The 23343-nt window shown below is 55.1% G+C and overlaps 1 protein-coding gene across 2 annotated transcripts in view; it reads right to left on the bottom strand.

The window, feature by feature from the left end:
• NPHP4 (nephrocystin 4) overlaps positions 1 to 23343 on the bottom strand; it is an 86539-nt gene that overhangs the window by 18628 nt on the left and 44568 nt on the right. For both annotated transcript variants that reach the window (XM_066270613.1, XM_066270614.1), the window contains 7 exons: positions 23124 to 23253; positions 10997 to 11064; positions 10504 to 10611; positions 9144 to 9292; positions 8832 to 9023; positions 8170 to 8357; positions 1960 to 2120 (listed from right to left, as the gene is read on the bottom strand). In XM_066270613.1, the coding sequence (XP_066126710.1) occupies positions 1960 to 2120; positions 8170 to 8357; positions 8832 to 9023; positions 9144 to 9292; positions 10504 to 10611; positions 10997 to 11064; positions 23124 to 23253 (996 nt within the window). The remainder of the gene's footprint in view (positions 1 to 1959; positions 2121 to 8169; positions 8358 to 8831; positions 9024 to 9143; positions 9293 to 10503; positions 10612 to 10996; positions 11065 to 23123; positions 23254 to 23343) is intronic.

The raw sequence follows: 23343 nt of genomic DNA, 5'->3' as shown, positions 1-23343 counted from the left end.
GAGTCACTTAAACGTCCCACAAGAGGGGACAGGTGAAACGAGCTACAATGTGTTTGTGCCTCAAGAAAATAAGTCTGCAAACAGCACCTGCAGGACCTCCCAACCAGGACTCGCTGTGGGGGTGGGGGGGTCACTTTGCTTTAGTAAATAGTCCATCTTTGCTATGCCAGCTTTCAAGTTAAGGACCTTTTATTCTTAAAGAGAAAATTTTAATTTATCCAAGTCTGTGTCAATGAACATGGCAGCATTTAAGAGTCTCTTCGTGGAAGAAGAGATAAGACTCCCTGTCTCCAGGTGTGACAGCAAATGGGGACAGGCGGGCTCCACCGCGGACGAAGGGGCACCACCAAGGGTCCCGAGGTGGCACCGCTGGGGCTCCTCTCTGGCCTCCCTGTGCCCCAGCACTGCCACAGGCATCCCTCCCTCCTTCCCTCCCTCCCTCTGGTTAGTCATTCTTTGCTATGCAGTGTCCAATGTGGCTTAGGAATATGCTAGAAAGAAACAGTGACCATCCCACTCCCACCCTCCAGGATGTCACTGCTGGTGCAGGAGACAGAGGAGCAGTGGCCACAATGACCCCATGGCGCCTGTGCCAGCCCCAGCACGAACTGAGGAACCAGGATGACCAATGAGAACATCAGCTGACACGGTCGAGTTCTCACCCTGCGCCTGGACCCTGCCCCAGTGCTCTGTGCACACTCCCCCCCTTCCTCCCTATCCCCTGGGGCGTCACCCCAGGGGCAGACATGGGTCACGGGCGTGGGGGACACAGCCCGGGTCAGCCAGCGTCCCAGAGGAAGAGGACATGGTGTCAGGGGAGCCCCACACACAGCCTGGCCACCGTGATCCAGGGGCTGTGAACTTGCCACAGTGAAGGGTGCTGAGGAGCAGGGACTCAGGGGCTTGGCTCCGCAGGTCTCTGTGACCACGCCACTGTTACCGGGGTGCAGCTCGGGCAAAGAGATTGAGGGGGCCACGCTGGCCTTCAGATGGGAGGGGCCACGTGGGACAGAAGAAACGAGAGGATGAGAGAGACGGGCAGCTCCGCTGTGGCCCGGTCTCCTCTTGCACCCCCACCAGGCGGGGACGACTGCCCGTCACAGCGCTGGGGGGAGGGACCCTGGAGCTCCCCTGTCAACTCCACGCTGACCCTTGGGGCCCCATCATGGAGCAGAGAGGGTGAAGAGACCCGGGGGAAGAAGAGGGATTCACGTGTGGACTTAGATCCATGTGCATGAAGAGATGGGAAGCCCACTGGAGACACGACTCAATCCTAATTCCAACAGGAACTCGAAAAGCAGGATTCCTGAAACTGACCACAGGGCCTCAGCCAGCACTGCACACCGGTCCCTGCTGCCCACTGGAGGCAGCCCTCGATGGGCCAGGCCCTCGGGGTATGAACCGACCTGGGACAGCTCTCAGGGAACGGACAGCCTCCCTGTAGAGGGACAGCAGGTGATGTGATGGGGCTGGTCGGTCTGTAGGAAAAACAGAGACCTGGGCGAGTGAAGCCCGGCAGCAGAGAATGTAGACTTCGTGGAAATCGTTTCCTTTTGGGAAGGGCAGAGTTTGGCGGTGCTTTGTACACTGCCTAAAAAATGAGGGGATCAGGGAACGCGCAGGTACCCCAGTACTTTCAGCCTTTTTGTACAGTGCATTTTCACCAATGAAATAAAGGTTGGTTTTGCATCTCATTTGCATAACTGAACAACTTTCTTTGACTCGTCATTTGCTTGTCTGATGTTCTTGTTTAATAAAAAAAAAAAAATCAAATGCTTCTTTTTTTTTTTATCACTTCATATTCATCTTGAAACATCCCTTAATTTTTGTAAGCAGTATATTTGTGAACAAGGAAGCCAGACCACAGTTCAGTGCTGGACAATGACCGACATCACGAGTGGACAGACCTATTCGAGAGGACCCCACCCTGAGGGCGCCTGGCCCGCGGGGAGCCGGTACCTTCATCTGCACGGCGGAGGATCCGATGAGAAGCAAGGAGTCTCCATCCCAGACGTCGACCTGCAGCGTCTGCGCGGCCAGGTAGCGGCAGAACCAGCGCCGCTCCCCGGGCCTCAGGAACCTGGGGTCCACCAGGAACCTCAGCTCAAAGCCGGGAGACCCTGTTCAGAGAGGCCCCGAGTGAGTCCAAATGTAATTGGAGTCATTTATCATCTCCGCACATCGGAGAGGTTTCCGCTCTGGTCGTGATTGCTAATTTCTGCTTCCGTCGTAGCTACAGTTTAATAAACACATTAATCAAAAAAACATCATAAAATACCCAAATTAACAAAGCGAAGAGTGGTGTTCAGAAGACTACATTTCTTTCCAATATATAGGATAAACTCCTCCCCAAATAAGATTGACGGCTTTCAACAAGTCCTCATGCAACAGCCCATGCTGGGCGGGAACAGGGGCCCTCGCGGGCTGGCCGGGGAGACTTCTCCAGGCCGCACAGGGATGAAGGAGAAGCCGGTCGGTGTCTCCGATCAGAACCAGAGTATTCATGCTCACACATGCAGAGCTCAGCACATGCTACCGTGGAGACCCAGACCGCCCCCACCTCCTCCCCCTTCCCCTCACCTCTCCCCCTCCCCCACCTCACCCCTCCTCCAGCCCAGCCTAATGGCTAGAATACACCAGGCACCAGCCCCATGGGGAGCACAGGCCCCACCGAGGCGTCCTCAGGCTATCAGGCTTCTTACTAAGAGCACCGGACCGCCCCCCTGCCTGCACCTTGTCCAAATGGCATCATGATCAATTCCAAATTGACAAAAATGCCACTGAAATCACTATTATTAGACAAAGTGCAGGAAACAGCAGTGCTGGGACCACGTTCAAAACACTCCTCCCCCTTCCCAACAACAGCGGACCCCGATTTAAGAAGCCCTCCAATGAGCAGAATATTAACTCTGGGGAGCAAGGGGTGAATGTTTACCTGGCACCCCAGGCAAGCCCCAGGCCTAGGCCGAGGTCCTCCGCCCATCCCCAGTGGCCTGAGCCCCATGGGTGCCACCCTGTGCTGTCCCCTCTGCTCCCCTCAGGACCAGGACAGCGTTTTCAGTGGAAGGAGAAAGATGGGTCAGGACGGGACACAGCACTGGGAAAGGGGACGCAGGGGTGGGCACCGGGCCCGAGGGGAATGGAGCGAGGGCCAGCTGCACAGACCGGGCTCCAGCCACGGCAAGAGAACTCACAGGGACACCTCTCAGGGTGGAGGAGCAGCAGACAGTCAGGTCGAAGGCCAGGGCGGTAGTGACGTCAGGCAGTGCAGGCCACTCCCCAAGGTCACATCTCAAGTGACTAGACCAAGTCACAGGGCCACTGGAGGCCCACTGCCCCGATCCCCACTCAACTGACTGTATATTATACCACAAAGAAAACCTAAACATTCTCTATAACGTAGAAATAATATCCCCAAAAAAGTGCCTAATGACAACGCAGTAAACTAGTTAACTTATTCTTAACCTTTTGAGTAGTATGAACGTTCATGTACGTCCTTGTGCCTCCTGACCATCCAGAGTACGATCATACAAAAATGTTTATTTTAAAAATGTGTAAAGCAACATTAAAAAAAGGCAAATGTATGTTCTTGTTTCCAAAAATTGGTTATCAAACAAACATGATCTTAAGTTAATAAAACTGGAACTGGAACTAATTTCATTTTTTGAAAAAAATACTCATGCCCAGGGGTGAATGAGCATGAAACAAACTCACTACTGAAAGGGTTAAATAATTCTATTGCCAAAAGAAAAACAATCAAAACAGCACAGTGCGGTCACGATGGAAGGCACATGGGTGGTTTCTCACAAAACTAAACATCACCAGATGATCCAACAATTGCATTCCTTGGTGTTTGCCCAACAGGGCTGAAAACTTATGTCTGCACAAAACCCCCAACAAAAAATGTTTGCAACAGCCTTATTTATTGGAAGCAACCACAATGCACTTCGGTAGGGGATGGACAAACTCTGGTCCATCCGGACAAGGGAATGTTATTTAGCACTGAAAAGAAACAAACTATCAAACCATGAAAAGGCATGGAGGAAACTAGAATGCATATTGCTGAGTAAAATGATCCAGTCTGAAAAAACACATACTACATAATTCCAGCTGTCTGACACCCTGGACAAGGCACAGCCTCAGGATAGTGAGGAGATCGGTGGTGGACAGGCGGGTGCAGGGGAAGAACGGGGCACAGGGGACATTGAGGGCAAGGAGATTGCTCCCTGGCCTAGGATCCTATAACAGTAGATGTATCACGTTAAGCGTTTGTCAAAACCTATACAACACCAAGAGGAAAGCTTAGTGTCAACTATGAGCTTTAGCTAATATCATGGATCGATACTGGTTCATCAACTGTAAGAAACGCACCAATCACACCAACGCAAGCTATGGATACGCGGGGAGACTGTGGGGTGGGGAGCGTAAGGGATCTCGACTACCAGCTCAATTCCTCTGCAAACCTAAAACTGCTCTTTAAAAATAAAATCTAGTAACTTTAGAAAGGCTCGGAACGGTACACTGTGTTGCATGCCACATATTTCAACTACAAAAGACAACCTCTCTTAAGTGAGAGAGACAGGGCTGGGACCTCGAGGGACAGCCCGTCCTGGGGGGACTCCCAGGCAGAAGGACCACTGATGGGGCTCAGCTGTATAAAAACTGCAAAGAAAATCTTACTTTAGACATTAACTTGAGAATTTTGGGCTCTGAATTTTAATTCATAAGGACAAGAAGATTTGATTTTGGAGTTTAATTTCTCTGGACTTCAATCTGCAAGGAAATTTAATTTTTGGACTAATTTCTCTCTGGGGAATTCATCACGGAAAGGGGCTCATTTTCAAATCAGGCGCATTGCTAAGTGGTCAGCATTTTCAGTGAATTGCCTGAACGCACCACTGGGCCTCGCCCACCGCGGGACTTCTGACGGGCTATGCTGGACAGGGGCGGGGACAACCTGGAACAGGGAGGGTACGCGCTTCGGCAAAGGGTGCAGTGGAGCCTTCAAATCCACGCCCTTTCCTGATCCATGTCGGAGCCTTTCGTGGACATAAGCTAAGTTAACTGTCCCAGGAGGACCAGCAGAGGGAAGGTGGCCAGTTTGGGAGAAGTGGTCCCATGAAGGCTGGGACACGGTGACTGGTCTCCCCTCTCCTGGGAGTTGGACCACACCCCAGCAGCCACAACTCCTGTGCTCAAGCCCAGGGAGCCGGGAGAACACACCAGGGCGTGGTGCACCGCAGAGCGTCCTTCCCAGCCACACGCTTCCAGGCGGAGGGTCGCCCTGTGCACACCCTCCTCTGCCCAGGGCACGCTCCTCCCGGGGGCCAGAGCAGCTCGCTGGCTGGAGGGTTTGGGGGAAGGAACAGGACTGGCACTGCTTACCCCTTCCTTCGCCGCCTCTTCTCTCAGGTCTGCCCGCAGGAAGAGAAGATGCTGGGGTCCACAGCTCAGCCCAGGGCCTGAGGCTGGCCGCTGCCGCCCAGCCCGAACCTGCCTGCAGCCAAGTCCAGCAAGCACACCGGCTCCCAGAGGAACCACAGCCCCGCGACAGCTCTGACGCTCAACTGAGTCTGACGGGGCCGGGGAGAGGAGCAGGACCTGCAGACCTGGGACCCTCCTGCCGAACAATTTGGCTGACCCTTTCTTTCTATTATGTCTTTGTTTACTCAGCATGGATGCTCGTTTTGTAATTTCTCTCCTGCTTTCATTGGATTTGTTCTGTTTTTGTTTTCACCAAACCTCTTGAGTTGAACCATTAGATCAGCACTTTAGAAGGTACTTCCTTGGCTCCCAACATAAGCATTTAAAGCTGTAAATTTCCCTGTAATGACCATTTTACTTGCATCCTGTTAGCTTTGATATGTGATGTTATTTTGTCATTCAGTTTTAAATAGTCATTTCTATGTCAGTTTCTTCAGGGGCCTATGGAATAGTTAGAAGTATGTTTTAAAATTCAAAAAAATCCAGTAGCTTGTGGAGACTTCGAGGGGGGGGGGTAGTTAGTGATTGATTACCAACCTTGTGGCATTATGGGCAGAGAATGCCACAAGTTAGAGTTGGCAGAGATTCTCTTGGTATGGTGATACCTGTTTGGTGACCTAAAATATATACATATACATACAAAGTATCACTTTTTGTAAGTTTCATAGTGGGCTAGAAAATAACACATATTCCCACCTGACCAGACGGTGGCGCAGTGGATAGAGAGTTGTACTGGGACGCTGAGGACCCAGATTTGAAACCCCGAGGTCACTGGCTTCAGCGAGGAGAGGGGCTCATCCCACTTGAGTGCAGGCTCACCAGCTTGAGTGTGGGCTCATTTGGTTTGAGCAAGGCTCACCAGCTTGAACCCAAGGTCGCTGGCTTGAGCCCAAGGTCGCTGGCTTGAGCAAGGGGTCACTCGCTCTGCTGTAGCCCACCCCACCTCCAGTCAAGTCACATATGAGAAAGTAATCAATGAACAACTAAGGAGCCGCAACAAAGAATTGATACTTCTCATCTCCCTCCCTTCCTGTTTGTCTGTCCCTGTCTGTCCCTCTCTGTCTCTCTCTGTCTGTCCCAAAATAAATAAATAAGTAAATAACACATATTCCCTAAACTGGTGGTACGTACAAGTTTTTATGAGATCATCTTTTCAAACTGTGTTCTATAATATCCTTATTAATTTTTTCTCCCTAATTTAGCAATTTACGGAGAAGGGTGTGTGAACCTGCAACTGCGGGGCTGTCGGTTTCTCCTCAGGTCTGCCAGTTCTCCCTTTATAGTCTGTGGCCGTTCCTTAGAAGGTCGCAGATTCAGGACTGCGCATCTGCCCATAAACTGTCACCTTGATGGCTAGGTCATGAGCTTCTCCATCGTAGAGCTGCGTCTGACTTCCATCTCTCTTGTCTGGCGTCAGCGCTGCTGAACCACCTTCATGTAGCATTTGATGTCTTGTTCGACTGTTACTGTTACCATCTACTCAGTTGGAGGCTGTGGTTCAAAGCCCAGCTCTGTCCCTTACTAGTCAGGTGACTGGCAAATATGGGACAACTGTCCAAAAAAGCATAATTGGTATGTTTTCATTGCAGTTTAAATCCATCAGTTTATAATAACACCAGGAAGCCACTGGTTCCTCCTCCCAATGAAGGAGGCGTCCAGAACCAACATGTCGCCACCCTGCAGGCTCCAGTGATACTCGACCTGTGAGCAGCAGTCCTGATGGCACGGAAGTGGCATAAAGGGCAGGGGGTGGGCACTGCCAAACAGATGGCGAGTGCCCAGATAGAGAGGACCAGGGGCAGGCACCACCGCATAGACGGCGCGCACCGGCAGATGGAGAGGAGCAGGGAGCGGACACCACTGCACAGACAGCGCACACAGACGGCGCGCACCGGCAGATGGAGAGGGGTAGCGGGCAGGAACCTCCGCACATGGAGAGGAGCAGGGGTGGGCACCACCACACGAACAGCGTGCATGGGCAGATGGAGGGGGGGCGGCAAGCACCGCCGCACAGATAATGCGCAGCAGCGGCTGGAGGGGCCTCTTACCCAAATCAAAGCCTGCACCAAATCGTGTCTCTAGCTCTAAGTCCCAATTCACAGGAAAACGGGGGACATAGAACGTCGTAAATGTCACCTCTGGGATACAAAACCAAAGTGCAGACTGTGGGAAGTTCTAGGGGACAATTTGCAGCTGCTTCAACAAACAACATGAAACCAGGTGGGGAAGTGGGTGGCACTACAGACAGCGAGAGCCCTGAGCGTCACCGTGCCTACACAGGGACCTTACTCAGATCCTGACTTGAACAAACTATTAAAACACTGCATGAACTTATTGGGAAAATTTTAACATTGGCTAGATATTTGATAACATGAAGGAATTATTATTTTTAGGTGGGATAATATTGAGTTCACATTTTTCCAAAAAAAGACTGGTTTTTCAGATATACTTAGAAAATACCTATAGATGAAATTTCACAATGTCTGGAATTTGCTTCAAAACAACGCTGGTCTAGAGAGATCTGGGCGGGGATGCGGTTCCTACTGCGGAGCTCATTCATTATCCTCCTCTCTCAAGTCCTCTGTACCTCTGGAAACGTCTCATTGTGCAGCATTTTTAATAATGAATGCCACAGACAAAACTGAGCGCTGGCACCCCCCTGTCTGCCAGGTGCACCGCACTCACCCGCGTCACGGGAGCTGTCTTTGTCCATGGGGACAAGGACGTGCAACAGGGAGCCGGCGCTGCTCATGCCGGTGTCCTCCAGCCTGCGCAGCTGCAGCCGCGGGGTGGTCGTGGGCGGGAAGCGGTAGAACTGGAAGGTGAAGTACACGGTCTTTGGCCATGGCGTTCCGGGGTCCTCCTGGGGCACCCTGTACCCAACAAAGCTGCGGATCAATCACATGTCCTCAGCAGAGCGCAGGGCTCCCATCGCACGCCCGCACGGGGACACAGCCCAGGTGCCACAGGAGAACGCTGCCTCCCTCACCTCCATGAACAGCTCTCCGGTGACCTTGAGGGGGCCCCCGACATCAGCCAACTTCAGGTGTGGCTGGAGAACCTGCGCTCATAGCCACACCAACCCCCAAGGGCTGGCCGATGGCACACTGTCCACGCACTCATTGAGGACCCCAGAAGATGGGGCAGGGCGGGGCTCACAGCATTGAGAAACGGCTGTGTGTGTGTCCTCGCCAAACCAAAATAAAAACAGATGGCATTCCCTAATCCACCGAGGCCTGAACACAGCTGAGTTCTGCCAGGTCAGAACCACATAGAAGTAAGTTTCTATTCGATGCAAGAAATGCAAAAGCCAGGTGAAAAGGAACACGGGATATTCAAGAACTTACCTGCTAAAGGCAAGAAACTGCAGCACTATTTCGTTGCTTTGTAGACGGTCTGATTCTTCCTTCTGAGGGTTGAATTTCACGGGGTCGGCAGGATTCACGGCCTCAACTGGTTGCTGGTTGGCATCCAGCACCTCTGGGAAGCCAGCTGACTGCAGGATTGCCAGGGAGGCTCTCGAGACATTGCTCCCGGAGCTGCAACATAGACGTCCTCAGCCCCCTCCAGGAAAGGCCAGCTGAGAGGCAGTGCCTGCACCCACCGCTCTGGGGAAGGCCTGGTGCTCAGAGGGCCAGACAGTCTCGACCACGCCTCACCTCCTGATCTGGGCCCCCACGACGATCGGGGCATGCACGGGGGCAAAAGGCAGCGCCTGCAGCTGTTCGGCGACACACGATCCCGGGACCGAGGGTGTCTGGCTGAGGTCAGCTTCCAGGTGAGAGATCCCGCCCTCCAAGGGGAATGCCTGCTGGGCGGAACGAGGCCCCCAGTGAGGGCCCCATGTGAGGCCCCCAAGGACGCTCAGACGCGGGGCTCATCCATGAACTGCCTGTCACGTTGTTAGCATTAGCGAATAAAAGGAAGCTCGGCTGCATTGTAATTTCAGGTGAACAATAAATAATTTTAGTACAGGCATGTCCTGTGTGATATTCGGGACATGCCCATAATAATCTGAATTTATCTGGGCATCCTGTATTGTACGTGAGGCGTAAGGCAAGGAGGAAGGGATCATTGATTTTATGGACAGCTCAGGACCATTGGGGGGGGGGGAGTGCAGTGCCTGAGAAGGTGACATCGGAACCACGCCACGAACAGCAGAGACCTTCCTCAGCTCTGCTGCTCAGACATGGCACTGAGCCCTGTCCCCATGTCACTCTGCGCCATCCGCTTCCCTCCAAAGTGGGAGAGGCATGTCTAACTGAAAAGCCTGTCCAGGAATCCAGAATGCTCTTTCCAGCTTGCTCCGTAACCAGGGGCAACCCCGCAATCCAAAGACACAAGCTCCTCGCCATCCGCAGAAGTAGGTTCCCAGTAGTGAGTACACGGAACAGCTGTCGGAACAGCTGGGAACTTAGTCCTGCCCACCCTGTAATTTAGAATCCAGCATCGCAGCTGCCATGAGTGCTCTCCACGAGTGATTACATGGACCTGTTTTTCCTCGAAGACCTCCAGGGCAAGACTGGGGACCAGCGTGCCGGTGAACCAGCAGCCAACTTTCGAGACCCAAGTCCCTGTGAGCTCCCCAAGGTCAGTGGAAACGCGGGCCTATGCTAGGCCCTCCGTGGTGGTGAAATCAGGGATGGCAGACCTCACTGCCCCTCCCCGCTGACAGCAGTGTCCTTGAGAGCCGGCAGCCCGGATCAGCCTCTTATTTTTATCTCCGTGAAACTTCCCTGTCCCTCTCGTGCCCAGAGACCTAAGGCCGGTTTCACGTGTCTTCTCAGGTGGAGCAAAGCCTCAGTCAAGCACTGGCAGGAAGTCCCAGACCACATGCCCGCTGGTCACCAGACAGAAGGGGGCCAGTGTCTGAAACACGGAAGGTCCCTAAGCCCGTGTCACAAAGAGCCCATGACGGCCTTGGTCATCCAACCAGGGACCAGCGTGCTGCCCAAGTCAAAGCCTTCCCAGTGCCAGGATCCAGGAGCCACTGCCAGGAAGGAACTAAGGTGCACTTACCACCTGGGCCCGCGAGGGCTCGGAGCGATCGGCCTGCTGGGGAGAGGGCTTGGCCGAGCGGCACTGAGTCGGGGACCGCGGTGAAGCCACCAGCTGGGAAAGTGTCAGCTGGAGGGAAGAAGACACAGGACACACCGGTGACCTCACTGAGGCCCGCCCACCCACGCGGACACACCCCATGGGGAAGGAGGACCCCGGGCATGGCCACAGAGGGTGAAGAACCTGCGACCCCGGATCCATGGCTGCTCTGAAACCCCAGACCATTTCTGATTCCCTTGTTTGAGGTATCAAGAGCCCATTCTGTGATCTCCCAGACAATGATACCAAATAACAACAGCACCAAGGAAAAGCAAGTGGGGAGGGGAAGGCCAGGGAAGCGGCCCCGCTCCCCGGCTCTCCAGGATGCTCCCCAGCCCCAGGAGAGCGCACGAGGCACCCAGAGCCTTCTAGTAACTGATTTTGGAATCCTGAAACTGCTGTTGGTTAGACTTACCCCTGGTCCCACAGACTGTGGTCCAGAGCCCAGCGTGGTGGCGAGCCCCTGGGGTGGCGCTGGCGGGCCTGGGAGGAAGCACAGGGAGGGGAGGGGGCCGTCAGCCTAGGCAGGGCCCAGGGCGCCCCGAGCCCCAACCCATCGGGGCCTGACACGTCTCCCCTTGGTGGTGTCCAGCGCCACCACTCGGAGCTGGGTAGTGACCAGGCAGTCCCCGTGCTTAGCGGTCAAGAAGGCTCAGTGCGCACGAAACTCGTCAGGGTGGCTCCCGCCCCACCCCGAGTCACTGCCCAGAGAGTGGGGCCTGGGCTCCCTGCAGCGGCGGCTGCCCTGGGCTGACTGCGGTCCCACCATGTGTGGCACCGTGAGCCGTGGTGCTGACACCGCAAGTGCCCATGTGCTCACGGTGGCTCCCTCCTTGGCATCTGCTGCACATCCCGCTCCAGAGAGCCAGGCGCTGCTTCCCTGGCTGGGCGGGCTCACTGTGAGTTAAATAAGAAACTTCCAAACAGACACACACAGCTGACGTGGCCGGTCGGGCCGCATGGCTCCCTGGTTGTCACATCATCCCCCATGGTGCCCGCTGCAGGGCCAGGCCCAAGTTCCCTCTCACGGTCAGCGGAGCGCATTAGCCCCAGGAAGAGTCCAGGCCTGTCCTCCACGTGGGCCCCTGATGAGGGGCTGAGAGCGACCTTCAGCCCTGGCACAGCCCAGCTGGTGCAGAGCGATGGCCCACGTCGCCCCCCACCGCCTCGCCTCCCTCCCCGAAGCAGTCAGAGATGGAGCCGGAAGCAGCAGGCAGTCTCCCACCTGCCCTAAATGGAGACTGACCATTCTCCAGGCTGATTTTGGTAATGAGGAAAAATTGCAGGAAATGGCTGCATTTTCCTCTGTTGAGAGAAGCCAGGCTCTGGGGAGCCAGACCCCTGTGGTGTGCCCCCTGCCCCGCAGCCGCCAGGGCATTGCAGCTTCTCCTTCTCAGAGCTGGGTGCTGTGCCGTGTGTTTCCTAAGGTAACTAACTCTTCACACCATGACTAACGCAGTCTCATCTTCCTGGAGGACAAAGCCGCAGCAGAAGAAGGCCCTGCCAGCGGTTAAACAGGTGCCCACCGCTGACCCAGAAAAGCAAGGCCCAAAGCCACACATCCCTGGGAGGCACGGACAGAGGAAATAGACCCAAACCACAAAAAAACTCGGTTTCAAAGTTTTTCTGTTTTCATGTTCAACGTAATTGTCAAGTTACGTCGCTACTCAAACCACACCAGCCGCACCCAGAGAACCCAGTGTCCTCCGGGGAGCACCCACTTCATCCCTCCACGTCTCCCAAACGCCAGGTCAAGGGCATCTGACTGGGAAGCCCAGCTTCCGCCACAGAGCACAGCCAGGGGCTGCAAGCATGTGTGTGCTGGACCGCTCAGAGCGTGTCCACGTCTGCGTCTGCGTCTGCAGCCCCGGGAACAGCGACCCGTCAGGACACCACGAACACTGCAGAAATGGAGGCCCTGACGTCAAAGTGGCTTGTCCGTGTGGGAAGCACGGAGCCAGCCACGGGAAGGTCCACGGCAAGGTCCTACATGGTAAGGTTGAGACAAGTTACAGAGCAGAAAAAGCAAGTCACCAAGCAGCCTGCGTGATTTAGGCCCTCCTCCAACAAAGGAAGAAAAGCACTGTGGATTTGGGGTGTGGGTAAGTCACTGAACTTCACGGCACAGCGTGGAATAGTGAGGGGCAACTTCACCCTTCACACATGCGAGTAAGCCCATATCCGTATAGCACCTGTGGGATTAAAATAACTTCAGTGTAACGATCCCTATAAAGTAGATCCTTCTGCCCCGGCAAGGCCTGAGAATGCCCCTGGCTGGCCCAGGGCCACCACCCAGCACAGCACTCGGATGTGAGGTGCCCACATATGGTGAACAGCTTCGCACCAGCTGCTTCTTCCCAAATGGTGGCCCTTGACTCACAGCCCAGTGCTGGGCTCCTTGGGGCAACATCAGGGTGGCACAGCCGCCACAGGGCTCTTTCAATACATAACCCGGAAAGTACAAAAACACAGAAATACAGACAGCTCTGCCCGCAGCGTGGTGGGCGGCCTGGGGGCTTTGGGGCGGGAGGCAGGCATCAACTAGAACAGGGGAAGGGACCAAACGAGTGGTGCCCACACCACCAGAGCGAACTGTGGTGTAGACAGGGTCCACGCCAATGGCTTGAGACAAGGGAGAAACTTACCTGTCCCATGGCGGCCAGTATGGCCATCCGTCCAAAGACTAACTGTCCCTGACACTCCATTACTCTCCTGTCAGTCTCCACTCACCAGAAATCACTGTCAACAAAGCTCAATGGTCTCCAACTCTTCGTTCAGCTTCTAGAAGCCCAAGCGCCCTCCACATGACCAAGAGGCAGGACAGGGGCCTGCAGCTGCCCCACGCCCGGGTTGCCCATGCCCCGTGAGGTCCCCCTGCTCCCTCCGCACTCTGCCTGGAGGGGACCTGCAGGAGGGTGCAGATCTAAGGTGCCTCCTGCATGAGGAGGAGAGGGACTGCTTTTTAAGTCAACACGTGGCAGAGAGCTCTTTTGGGGCAGGTCACGGGGAGGTATAAAAACAAACACAGGTAAATGAAAAGCCGGACAGGGGTCTTCACAGAGTCATCCTCAGCTGCAGAGGGCCTGCCAGTGTCTTCTCGGGGTCCCCAAACCATGACCACCTCCCTGGGGCGGCAGATGGGCAACCAGGAATGGGCCCCACATAGGAGGTGGGCTGAAGCCCTTGACCCCACACACCAGCCGTCCTCCTGGGAGTGCGTGTGCTTAGACAGAGCCATGCACTTGTTCGGCGGGACCCGGGGAGGGCGCTCACACAGGGGAGTGCTGCCCAGCGGGCACACCTGCCTGGGTAACTGAAGGGTCGGTATTTGCTGGGGGAGCAGCTGTCGCTTAGTCACCTGCAGCAGCTCAGGCCAAGGGAGGGAGGGGGCCAGGCCCTGGAGGGGGGGGGGCTCTGGCGGTGTCACAAGACAGGCAACAACAGCTGCCCCAAAGGCTGGGGGAAGACAAGGGCATCACTGCTGAAGACACAGTTGATTCAAAGGAAGACAGTGAAAACAACTTTCATCAGACCTTGAAAACCAAGAATTCATCAACACCCTGCAAGCCCATTGGAAAGGCCCTCATTCCCAGTGATTTGGGGGTCAAGGCACTCACTAAGACTCCGACACAGAAATGGGGGGGAAAGAGGCAAATCTGGGAAGAGATCTAGGGCAGCAGGTGAGGGAGTGGGCGGGGTCTCCATGCCAGAAATAACCAGGCCCGAGAGGAGGGGGTGTCGTTTGTGCACCCAGAGCCCCAGGCTGGGGTCACCCTCAGGAGCCGGCCCAGAGGTGATCCCGTGTCCGTCCGCGCTCACCACCGCAGTCCAGCAGAACCTGCCTGAGGCCCTTCTGCAGCCGCACGCTCCTCCCCCTGCTCAGCCCCCTCACCCCACACTGTCCGGGGTTCAGGACGAGGAAGGACACGGCTGTGGGGAGGCCGTGCCCACAGTGTGGACAGCGCAGAAGTCACAGCCACATCAGGGGTCTAGCCCAGTACAGTCTGCGAAACACTGCGACATGTCTGCAGTGACCCCTTCCACGTGGCTCTTCTTAAACCTATTAAGCAAACACAACGGAACCCTGACACCACCACCAGAACATTCGAAAGCAAAATATGGGTCAGGGAAATTCCGAGTCACGAAAGTTGAAGACGAGGTGCCCTCTAGTGGCTGCCTGCACACTTCCACGGGAGTGATGAATGGACCCCTTGCTCCCTCGTCATTTATAGAAGAAATAAAAAGGATAATTCATAACAAAAGCCAAAGCACCTCACTTAAAGTGACAGCCGCATGTCATTAAGATTTCCAAAGGACCCATATAAGGAGGTAAAATATTGTAGTAGGAAAAGTTTCCATCATAAGTTAAACACCAATGGATGTTCAGGTCAGTTATACTGGGTCTCGGGAGGCACTGTCTTCTAATGCTTGGAACCTGGGTTGATGGTGACCATGGTGATGAGATGTGAAGGCAGTGATAAATCCCAATTAAACAAACCAAATGAGACCAGTTTCTGTCCACACAGATCTGCAGGTCCCCAAACGGTGGCGGAAAGTGGAGGACGCGGCCACCACACACCTGCAGAGCTGAGTCCAGATCCTTCCAGCCCCAGCGTCTGCCCCCGGGGAAGGGTCAGCGGTGGGAGCCCGACCACTCTGCATCTCAGGCATGAGGGAGAAAGACGCCTTCCAGCAGTCATCCAGAACGAGGTGCCACCCCAGGCCCAGAACGACTTCCCGGGAGGCCCCAGGAGGGAGGGTGCCCCCTGAACCCCACAAAGCCCCACACAGCCCAGCGGGCTGTGCTCCTCTGCACTCAGCAGAGCAGGTGCAGGAGCGATGGACAGCTACTCAACAGAAGATCTCGGAATGCAGAAAGCGCGGTCAAAGCTGGGTGCGACCCCCAGAAGCAGCAGGGTGCGGGGCAGACCGAGACTGAGCTCAGCAGAGGCCCCTCGTCGGGCGCCACCCCCACACCGCCCCACCACAGTCACACAAGGTGACAGCAAGTGATGCGGGGTGCCCTCCCAGGACCTTTACTGGGTCAGGTGAATAAAGGACATTCTTCCTACTGGGCCCCAAGTCCACTGTGGAGCCAGCCCTTCCCTGGGAGGAAGCCATCAGTGACAGCTTGAGGGCCAGATGACAGGATGGGGGGACAGACAGGTGACACATGGAGTGGTCACCAGGCAACCGCAGCCCCACATCAGCTCTACGTCTGGGCCCTTCTGTCACGTGAGCCCATCAAGTCCCTCTCCTGTTTAAGCTACTTTGGGTGGTGTCTCCCTCCCTTGCACCTGAGAGATGTGACAAAGACGGAAGCTATGGATCAGGGACCTGCATATCATGACTTGCCGTCAAAACTATCTCAGTCTGTGTGTATAAATAAAGTTTTATTGGAACACAGCTGGCCCCAACCTGTATGTATAGTTTTACTGAAACACAGCTGGCCCCAGCCTATGTGTATAAATAGTTCTACTGGAACACAGCTGGCCTAGCCTGTATGTATGAATAAAGTTTTACTGGAACACAGCTGACCTAGTCTATATGTATAAATAAAGTTTTACTGGAACACAGCTGGCCTAGCCTGTATGTATAAATAAAGTTTTACTGGAACACAGCTGGCCCCAGCCCGTGTGTATAAATAAAGATTTCTGGAACATAGCTGGCCCCAGCCTATGTGTATAAACAAAGTTTTATTGGAACACAGCCATTCTCGTTAACAAGCATCAGCAGCTCTCACAATCTCACGATGGCCCAGCAGAGATGAGCAGTTTGACACAGGTCACCTGGCCCACAAAGCCTCCCACATTTTCTGTCTGGCTTACACCTGCTGACCTCTGTCACAGCGGACCCTCACCCATGGAACCAGTAACAGAAACCCTGAACACAAGTCAGTCGAATCAAGACAGGCATAACTGGAGACACTCCCCACAAGTCATACTCTCGTTTTCTTTGATAGGTTAGTTGTCCAGCAGTTTCATGCCCACAGCAAATTAAGGGGAAGGACAGAGTCCCTGGGATCCCATGCCTCCACACACACACAGCTGCCCGCCTTCAGCATCCCAAACCAGGATAAAACATGATTCTTTGCTACCTAAAACATTTGGTGATTTGTTTGCTTATTGTCTCTTTTTAAAATGCTAGCTCCACACAGACAGGGGCCTAAGAAGTACCTGGCACATCACAGACTCTCAGCGAGGATTCCACTGGACGGATGAGGGGGGGTCCACCTGAGGAACCTCCCCAGCGCTCCTCCAGAACAGCCAGCACAACCTGGCAGAAGCTGTGCCAGCACGGAGCCTCCCGAGCCCAGCGACAGCCTGCTTCCCTGGACGGCATCACGGCACTGCTGTGCGCCCACCACAGGCCCTGGGGTCAGCAGAATCCCCATGGGGACGCTGCACGTGCACTTGCCCCTGCCGGGCACCTTGTTTCCGGGAGATTCTGGACCTTTGTGTAAACGGGTCTGACAGGCGGCCCCGGATCACCAACGCCCAGTCCAGCGGATGACCACAGCCGTGGAGCAATGACGAGCATGTTAACGGCCCCCATGGTGGCTGCGGACCATCTGCCCCCGGCCGGGCGCCCTCAGCACCCGACGAGCCTCCACGCATCTAACCTGCTCTGCAGCCCGCGCGTCCTCACCGGTTCTCTCCGGTGGTTTATCTGCTCCGTATTGATCTGTAGCGCTCCTCTGTGATCTTTCTCTTTTCTCATCTTCTAAGTCTTGAAATTAATTTTCATGGTTACATGTGTTGCAAGTGTCTTTCAGTCCGAAGTGTGTCTTTTAACTCACTGTGTAGAGTCGTCCCTCCCGCAAACGTTTCTTATTTTAGCACAAACACATCGCTCAGTCTTCTTCTGGCGTAAGCTTTGTCGGTCGTGTTCAAGAAAGCCTTCCCAAGCCCAAGGTCATAAAAAACGTTCTCTGACTTCTTCCCCTAAGATTTTACAAGTTTTGTTTTTCATGCTGAGGTCCTTAGCCCACCCCATTTTGCAGCGGAGGAAACTGAGGGACGGAGACATTGTGAGCTGGTGAGATCGTCGGCCAGGGCAGCACTACCCCACGCCCTTCAGAACTGGCGGCCTCACTCGACATCCTGTCCTGAACCTCTGCCCATAGTGCCACGTGAGGGGCTAGCTCATTCACTCTAACCCTTACACAGCATCCCCTTGTCCAAACAAATCAGCTCACTGACCGTCCCCCGTGGGCGGGCGGGCGGGCAGCTTGTTCCTGGACTTTACCAGAAGCAGTGCTGTCGTGAGCGTCCTCCCCCGCCCCAGGCCCTGGACACTGCACAGGCTGCTGCCAGCCACAGGCGTCTGCAAACGGCATGTCTGAGTTGTTGGGTGTTCACTAATCGCTCTTCAGAGAGGTGTCTATACCACGTCCCTTCGTGGTGAGAGTCCACTTTTCCCAAACCCCTGTTCACCCTTGAGAGGTGACAGCTAGATTTTTCCAACAGAGGGGCGAGGTGAGTTCTCATTCCACTTTGCATATCTCGGATCTGGTGAAACAGAGCCCTTTCTCATGTGTGTGGGGGGTACCCTGGTTTCCTCTCTGTGACATCCCTGTTCACGGACTCCTCCCCCCATTTTTCTTCCCTGCTGTTCATTAGTTCTTATTCATTTGGAGCAGCTCTTCCTGTAACCTTTCTTCCTTCTAATCTTCTCATCTGAGATTTCCAATTCTTTCTTTCTTTTTTCTTTTTTTTTTTTTTTTGTATTTTTCTGAAGTGAGAAGCGGGAGGCAGTCAGACAGACTCCCACATGCATCCGACCAGGATCCACCCGGCACGCCCACCAGGGGGCAATGCTCTGCCCATCTGGGGCATCGCTCTGTTGCAACTGGAGTCATTCTAGCACCTAAGGTGGAAGCCATAGAGCTATTCTCAGTGCCTGGGCCAACTTTGCTCCAATGGAGTCTTGGCTGCAAGAGGGGAAGAGAGAGAGAGAAAGGAGAGGGGGAAGTGTGGGAAAGCAGATCGGCGCTTCTCCTGTGTGCCCTGGCCAGGAATTAAACCCGGGACTTCCACATGCTGGGCCAATGCTCTACCACTGAGCCAACCGGCCAGAGCCAGTTTCATTTTTTAATCCACAGAGAATTCATTTTTTGACGTGACATGAAATTAGACTTCATATTTTCCACGTGGGCAGCCATTCCAGGACTGTTCATGGACTGGTGCACCCAAAAGTGCACCCCCAAGGAGAACTGTGGCTGCTTAGCAGCTGCCCTAAGATTGGGAGGCGTCCTGGGTGCCCCAGGGGGCCCAGCGCCACCGCACAGCCCTGCTACAGAAGGGGAGCCAGGGACCAGAACCAGAGCAGGCCGGGGGAAGGAGGAGGGGTAACACCGGGGGAGGGGACCAGTGCTGGGGGGGGGGCAGCAAGGGAGGCCGGGGCCTCTGGACACTAGAAGAGGCAGGGAAACAGGACTCCCCAAGTCTCCAGGAGCATGGCCCTGCCCACGGCTGGATTTCAGCCATGGAACCACTTTGGACTCTGACTTCCGGAACTGCATAACATGACGGTGACTCCTGCTGTTGTAAGCCCCTGAGTTTATGGTCATCTGTGACAACGGTGACAGGAAGCCAGCCTGCTCCCATCTGGGAGCTATCAGATATCATACTCCTTCTTTTGTCCTATTATCTCATTATCTGCGGTGGCACATTCCAGTTATAGAGCTGCACGGTAAGTCCGCGAGTCAAGGGAGACAGAGCCTCTCCTGCAGACGCCCCCCGGCTGTTCCTGACCATGTGCTCTTCCAGTGTGACAAAGAAGCTCTATGTTCAAGGAGGCCAATACACGAGGAGACAGTGCGGCAGCGCCTGGGCCAGGATGCAAGGTCACAACAGCGTGACGTGGTGACGGAGATCTCAGCACCCAGAGCCGCGGGAGGCGTCAGACCACGGGGCCATTGGCCCCAGGTGGATGATTTCATGGGCCAGAGGCCACGGTCACTGGCAGACGTCCACTTCTGGCCCAGAGAGCATCGCAGGCACCAGATTTGTCCCCCCACCTGAAACAAATCTTGTAAAAACTGACAAAATGTATAACAATGGTACTCAAAACACTGGAATTCAGGCGACAATGGAGCATGAACCCCGAGGAGGGAGAAACAGAAGACGAGAGCCGTGTGCCTGTCCCCCTCCTCAAGGGCGACCGTAAGTGAGACTGCAGATGGCGGTGCAGGGCGGGCACCCCAGGCACAGGTGGGGCGGGGCAGGGGGCTTGAGAAGACAGAGCCGAGAGCCTAGGGGATGGAAGAGCTGGGATCCCAGTGCAGAGGCCAGGCGGGCTGAGGGACAGAGAGGCATCCAGTTAGTTACAGAGGTCCTGCTGGGATTCCGCTGACTACTTGTCAGGGAGCCACCGAAGGCTGGGAGAGAGCCACCAGGACTGTGTCCGGTGCTCACAGGCAGCCACAGACCGGCCAGACTAGTAAACCTCCTAACGCAGAGGGCAGAGGCCATCGGGCAGAGCAGTCAGAGGGCCTTGTCACGGCTGGGGACTAATTAGCCCAAGACTAAATGCGGATCTAATAAGCCTCTGGGGCAAGACCTGGAAGGACGGAACTGTTTCCCGAGCTCACGCGTGTTTGCCACACACAGAAAATGCAACACCCAACATAACAACGTCCCCGACTGGCATCCGGTCAGAAGTCACCAGACACAAAAACACACCCGAATTAGGACAGAAATCAACCAGAACTGACAAAGATACCAGAATTGGCAAACAAGGACTTCAGAAGAGTGGCACTGCCTCTGTTCAGAACGAGAGCAACCTTGAACATGCCAAGTCAAGACACGGAAGATACAGGGAGGACCGGACAGGACCTGTGGGTATGAGAGCCACAGTGCCTGGGACGGAGCCACACAGTGACACACGTGAAGGGGCAGATGCTGTGGGAGCCGGTGGGCGTGACGCCGGGGCGGTGGGAACTGCCCGCCGTGGAAGACAGCACGGGCTACCAATCAAGGTTAGAAGAGCATCGGAGCTGCGGGCGGCCGGGGCCCCAAGGAGGAGACAGGGGGAGACGGAAGAAAATGAAAAAATAGTGGTCGAGGCCCTGGCCGGTTGGCTCAGCGGTAGAGCGTCGGCCTGGCGTGCAGGGGACCAGGGTTCGATTCCTGGCCAGGGCACATAGGAGAAGCGCCCATTTGCTTCTCCACCCCCACCCCCTCCTTCCTCTCTGTCTCTCTCTTCCCCTCCCGCAGCCAAGGCTCCATTGGAGCAAAGATGGCCCGGGTGCTGGGGATGGTTCCTTGGCCTCTGCCCCAGGCGCTAGAGTGGCTCTGGTTGCGGCAGAGCGACGCCCCAGAGGGGCGGAGCATCGCCCCCTGGTGGGCAGAGCTTCGCCCTGGTGGGCGTGCCGGGTGGATCCCAGTCGGGTGCATGCGAGAGTCTGTCTGACTGTCTCTCCCCGTTTCCAGCTTCAGAAAAATACAAAAAAAAAAAAAATAGTGGTCGAATTTTTTCCAACTGTGATAAAAACCTCAAACCCAGAGATGCAGGGAGCTCTGTGACGTACACAAGGAAAGCGGGTGCAAGGGCAACTCTGGGAAATGGAGGCAGCAGCTGGCGAGGTGGCAGGTCTCCTCATGTCCCCTCATGACATCAGATGGACGGCCGTGGAGCCCCCACCGCTGACGCAGGCCCACAGATGCGACGAGGGTGGTCCCATCAGCATCGATATTAATACGATTAGGGGGTCTTTACACTTAACTCGCCGTGTGTCTCCAGTGCCGCAGCCACAGGACGGGTCAGACAACGGAGGCTCCCTTCCGGGAGGGGTACACACATCTGTCCCCAAGAGCTGGCCGCACCGCTCCCTCTCTATGGACACAGTCTATGCCGTGCACACCGCCAGGCGCGCCCGAGCCCAGTTTTACCAGTATCCATTGTCTTTCAGGTAACTCAATCAAAAACCAGCGTAACCATGTTTACTGTAATCACAGACTAGACCAGCCTTCATCATGGAGACCGCTATCCACACTACCCTTCTCTCGTGTTGTTCGGTTTCTTAGAGGTCGGTATTTGTTCTACTTTTAAAATGTAACCACGACTATGTCAAAGAAGGAAAAGTATACTAGATTTACAATAGGGAATGGATCATAAATCAATTTGGCCCTTTGTTTACTATTTTTAAACGATGTGTTCCATGCCTTCAATGCATTCGCCTTTATCAAGGAACACTGGAAATCCATTCTCAGCTGAGCCGAGGGGAGAGCCCCGCCCCCCACCCACAGCAGGGGCCCTGCAGACACTGGCAGTGTCTCAAGGACAAGTGGGCTGTGGGGGCGGCTCCGGCAGCACTCACACAGAGACTGTGGGATGCGCTCGGGACAAAAGCAGCCCGCGGACAGCCTGCTGAGCACCAGACGCAGAGCCGGAAGGACAAAGCAGCAACCGGCGCGTGCACTGCCCCGTAGAAAGGGCTGCTACATTTCAGCACCCGAGTGTCCTTAGGTGTCAAGTATGCTGCTTCCACCAAATGCATAATTAATGCAATGAAACCAGTTTCCATAAACTACACTCTCAACTCATAACAATTTACTCCCAAATGAGAGTCATGGGGGCTTCTGTACCTGCACCAGGACCTCCGGCCAGCAGAGGTTGGCGAGTGCCCTGCCCCCGGCAGCACCGTCAATGGGTCAGCCTTCAAAGGAGGGATGGGCACACTCCCCTCCACTGGCTCATTCCCTAGCTTTCTAACTTCCCAGCCACCCATGATCTAGAACCTTCGTACGGCTAGCAAGATCTTTAGAAGCGTAGAGCCACAGGTTCCGTGCACATTCACGGGGACCTTCTCCCACACGCCTGCTCACTTCCACCCCTGCCTTTCCCACAGGGGCAATCCCCAATCAGGATGCTGGCTGTGTGGTCCTTGGGCATGAAGACAGAGGCCCCGACCCCAAGGAGCTGGCCACGGCGGATGGCGCCAAGCCAGCCAAATGCAGAGCGAAAGCCCAGCGGCACCTTCCCCCGCTACGCGCAGGCGGGCCCGCCACCACCCACGGGAGAGACATCGCTCTGCCGGGGACCCCATTCCCTCAGACGACGTCACAGACTCTCACTCTTGGACAAGACTTCAAGGAAGCAGAAAGCATTTTTTAAAAAAAACAACCAAGTTAAAAAAGAAAAAAAAAACAAGCAACTCACAGCCACATTAGCAATGCAAGACCGAGCCGGCAGCCTGTGGCTTTCAGCCCACCACTACCTTTCGCGCCCTGTGTCTGCAGGGCTGCCACCCAAAGTTGCCTTTAGATGTCCCCTACAGACCCCACCCCCCACGGGCCTTCGGTCAGGAGCTACAAGGAGCTGAGCAGACCGGTGGCCAAAGGGCAGGGTACTGGCCAAGCCTCGGCTCTCTCAACACCACAGCCCGCGGTCAGCAGGCCTCTGCCGCGCCAGCAACCACAGTCCCAGCGCCGCGTCCACCACCTGACCCCCGTGACTGGGCCGTGCAAAGGGCTTTCCTGGGAACAGACGGAAGCCGTGCTGGGCGCTCCGAGCGGCAGCTTTCCGCAAACACTTACTTGAAGGGGACGTGGGTGTCTTCCTGGAGGGCCTCCGCTCTGCCCTGGGGTGCCCTATGGGTGTGTCCAGGTGTCCTTCCGGGCTCAGCGAGTACTCAAACTGGACCGTCCCCGACTCCACCTGCTGCACCTATGATTGACCACAGAGCAGTGAAGGGCACACTCCCGCCATTAGCATCCTTGAGTTGGAATAATTCAACCAGGAACAATGTGCCCAGCC

Source organism: Saccopteryx bilineata, chromosome 3 (assembly GCF_036850765.1).
Source record: "Saccopteryx bilineata isolate mSacBil1 chromosome 3, mSacBil1_pri_phased_curated, whole genome shotgun sequence".
Classification (NCBI taxonomy): Eukaryota; Metazoa; Chordata; class Mammalia; order Chiroptera; family Emballonuridae; genus Saccopteryx; species Saccopteryx bilineata.
The sequence above is the reverse complement of the archived record's forward strand: the minus strand, read 5'-3'. Positions and strand labels throughout refer to the sequence as shown.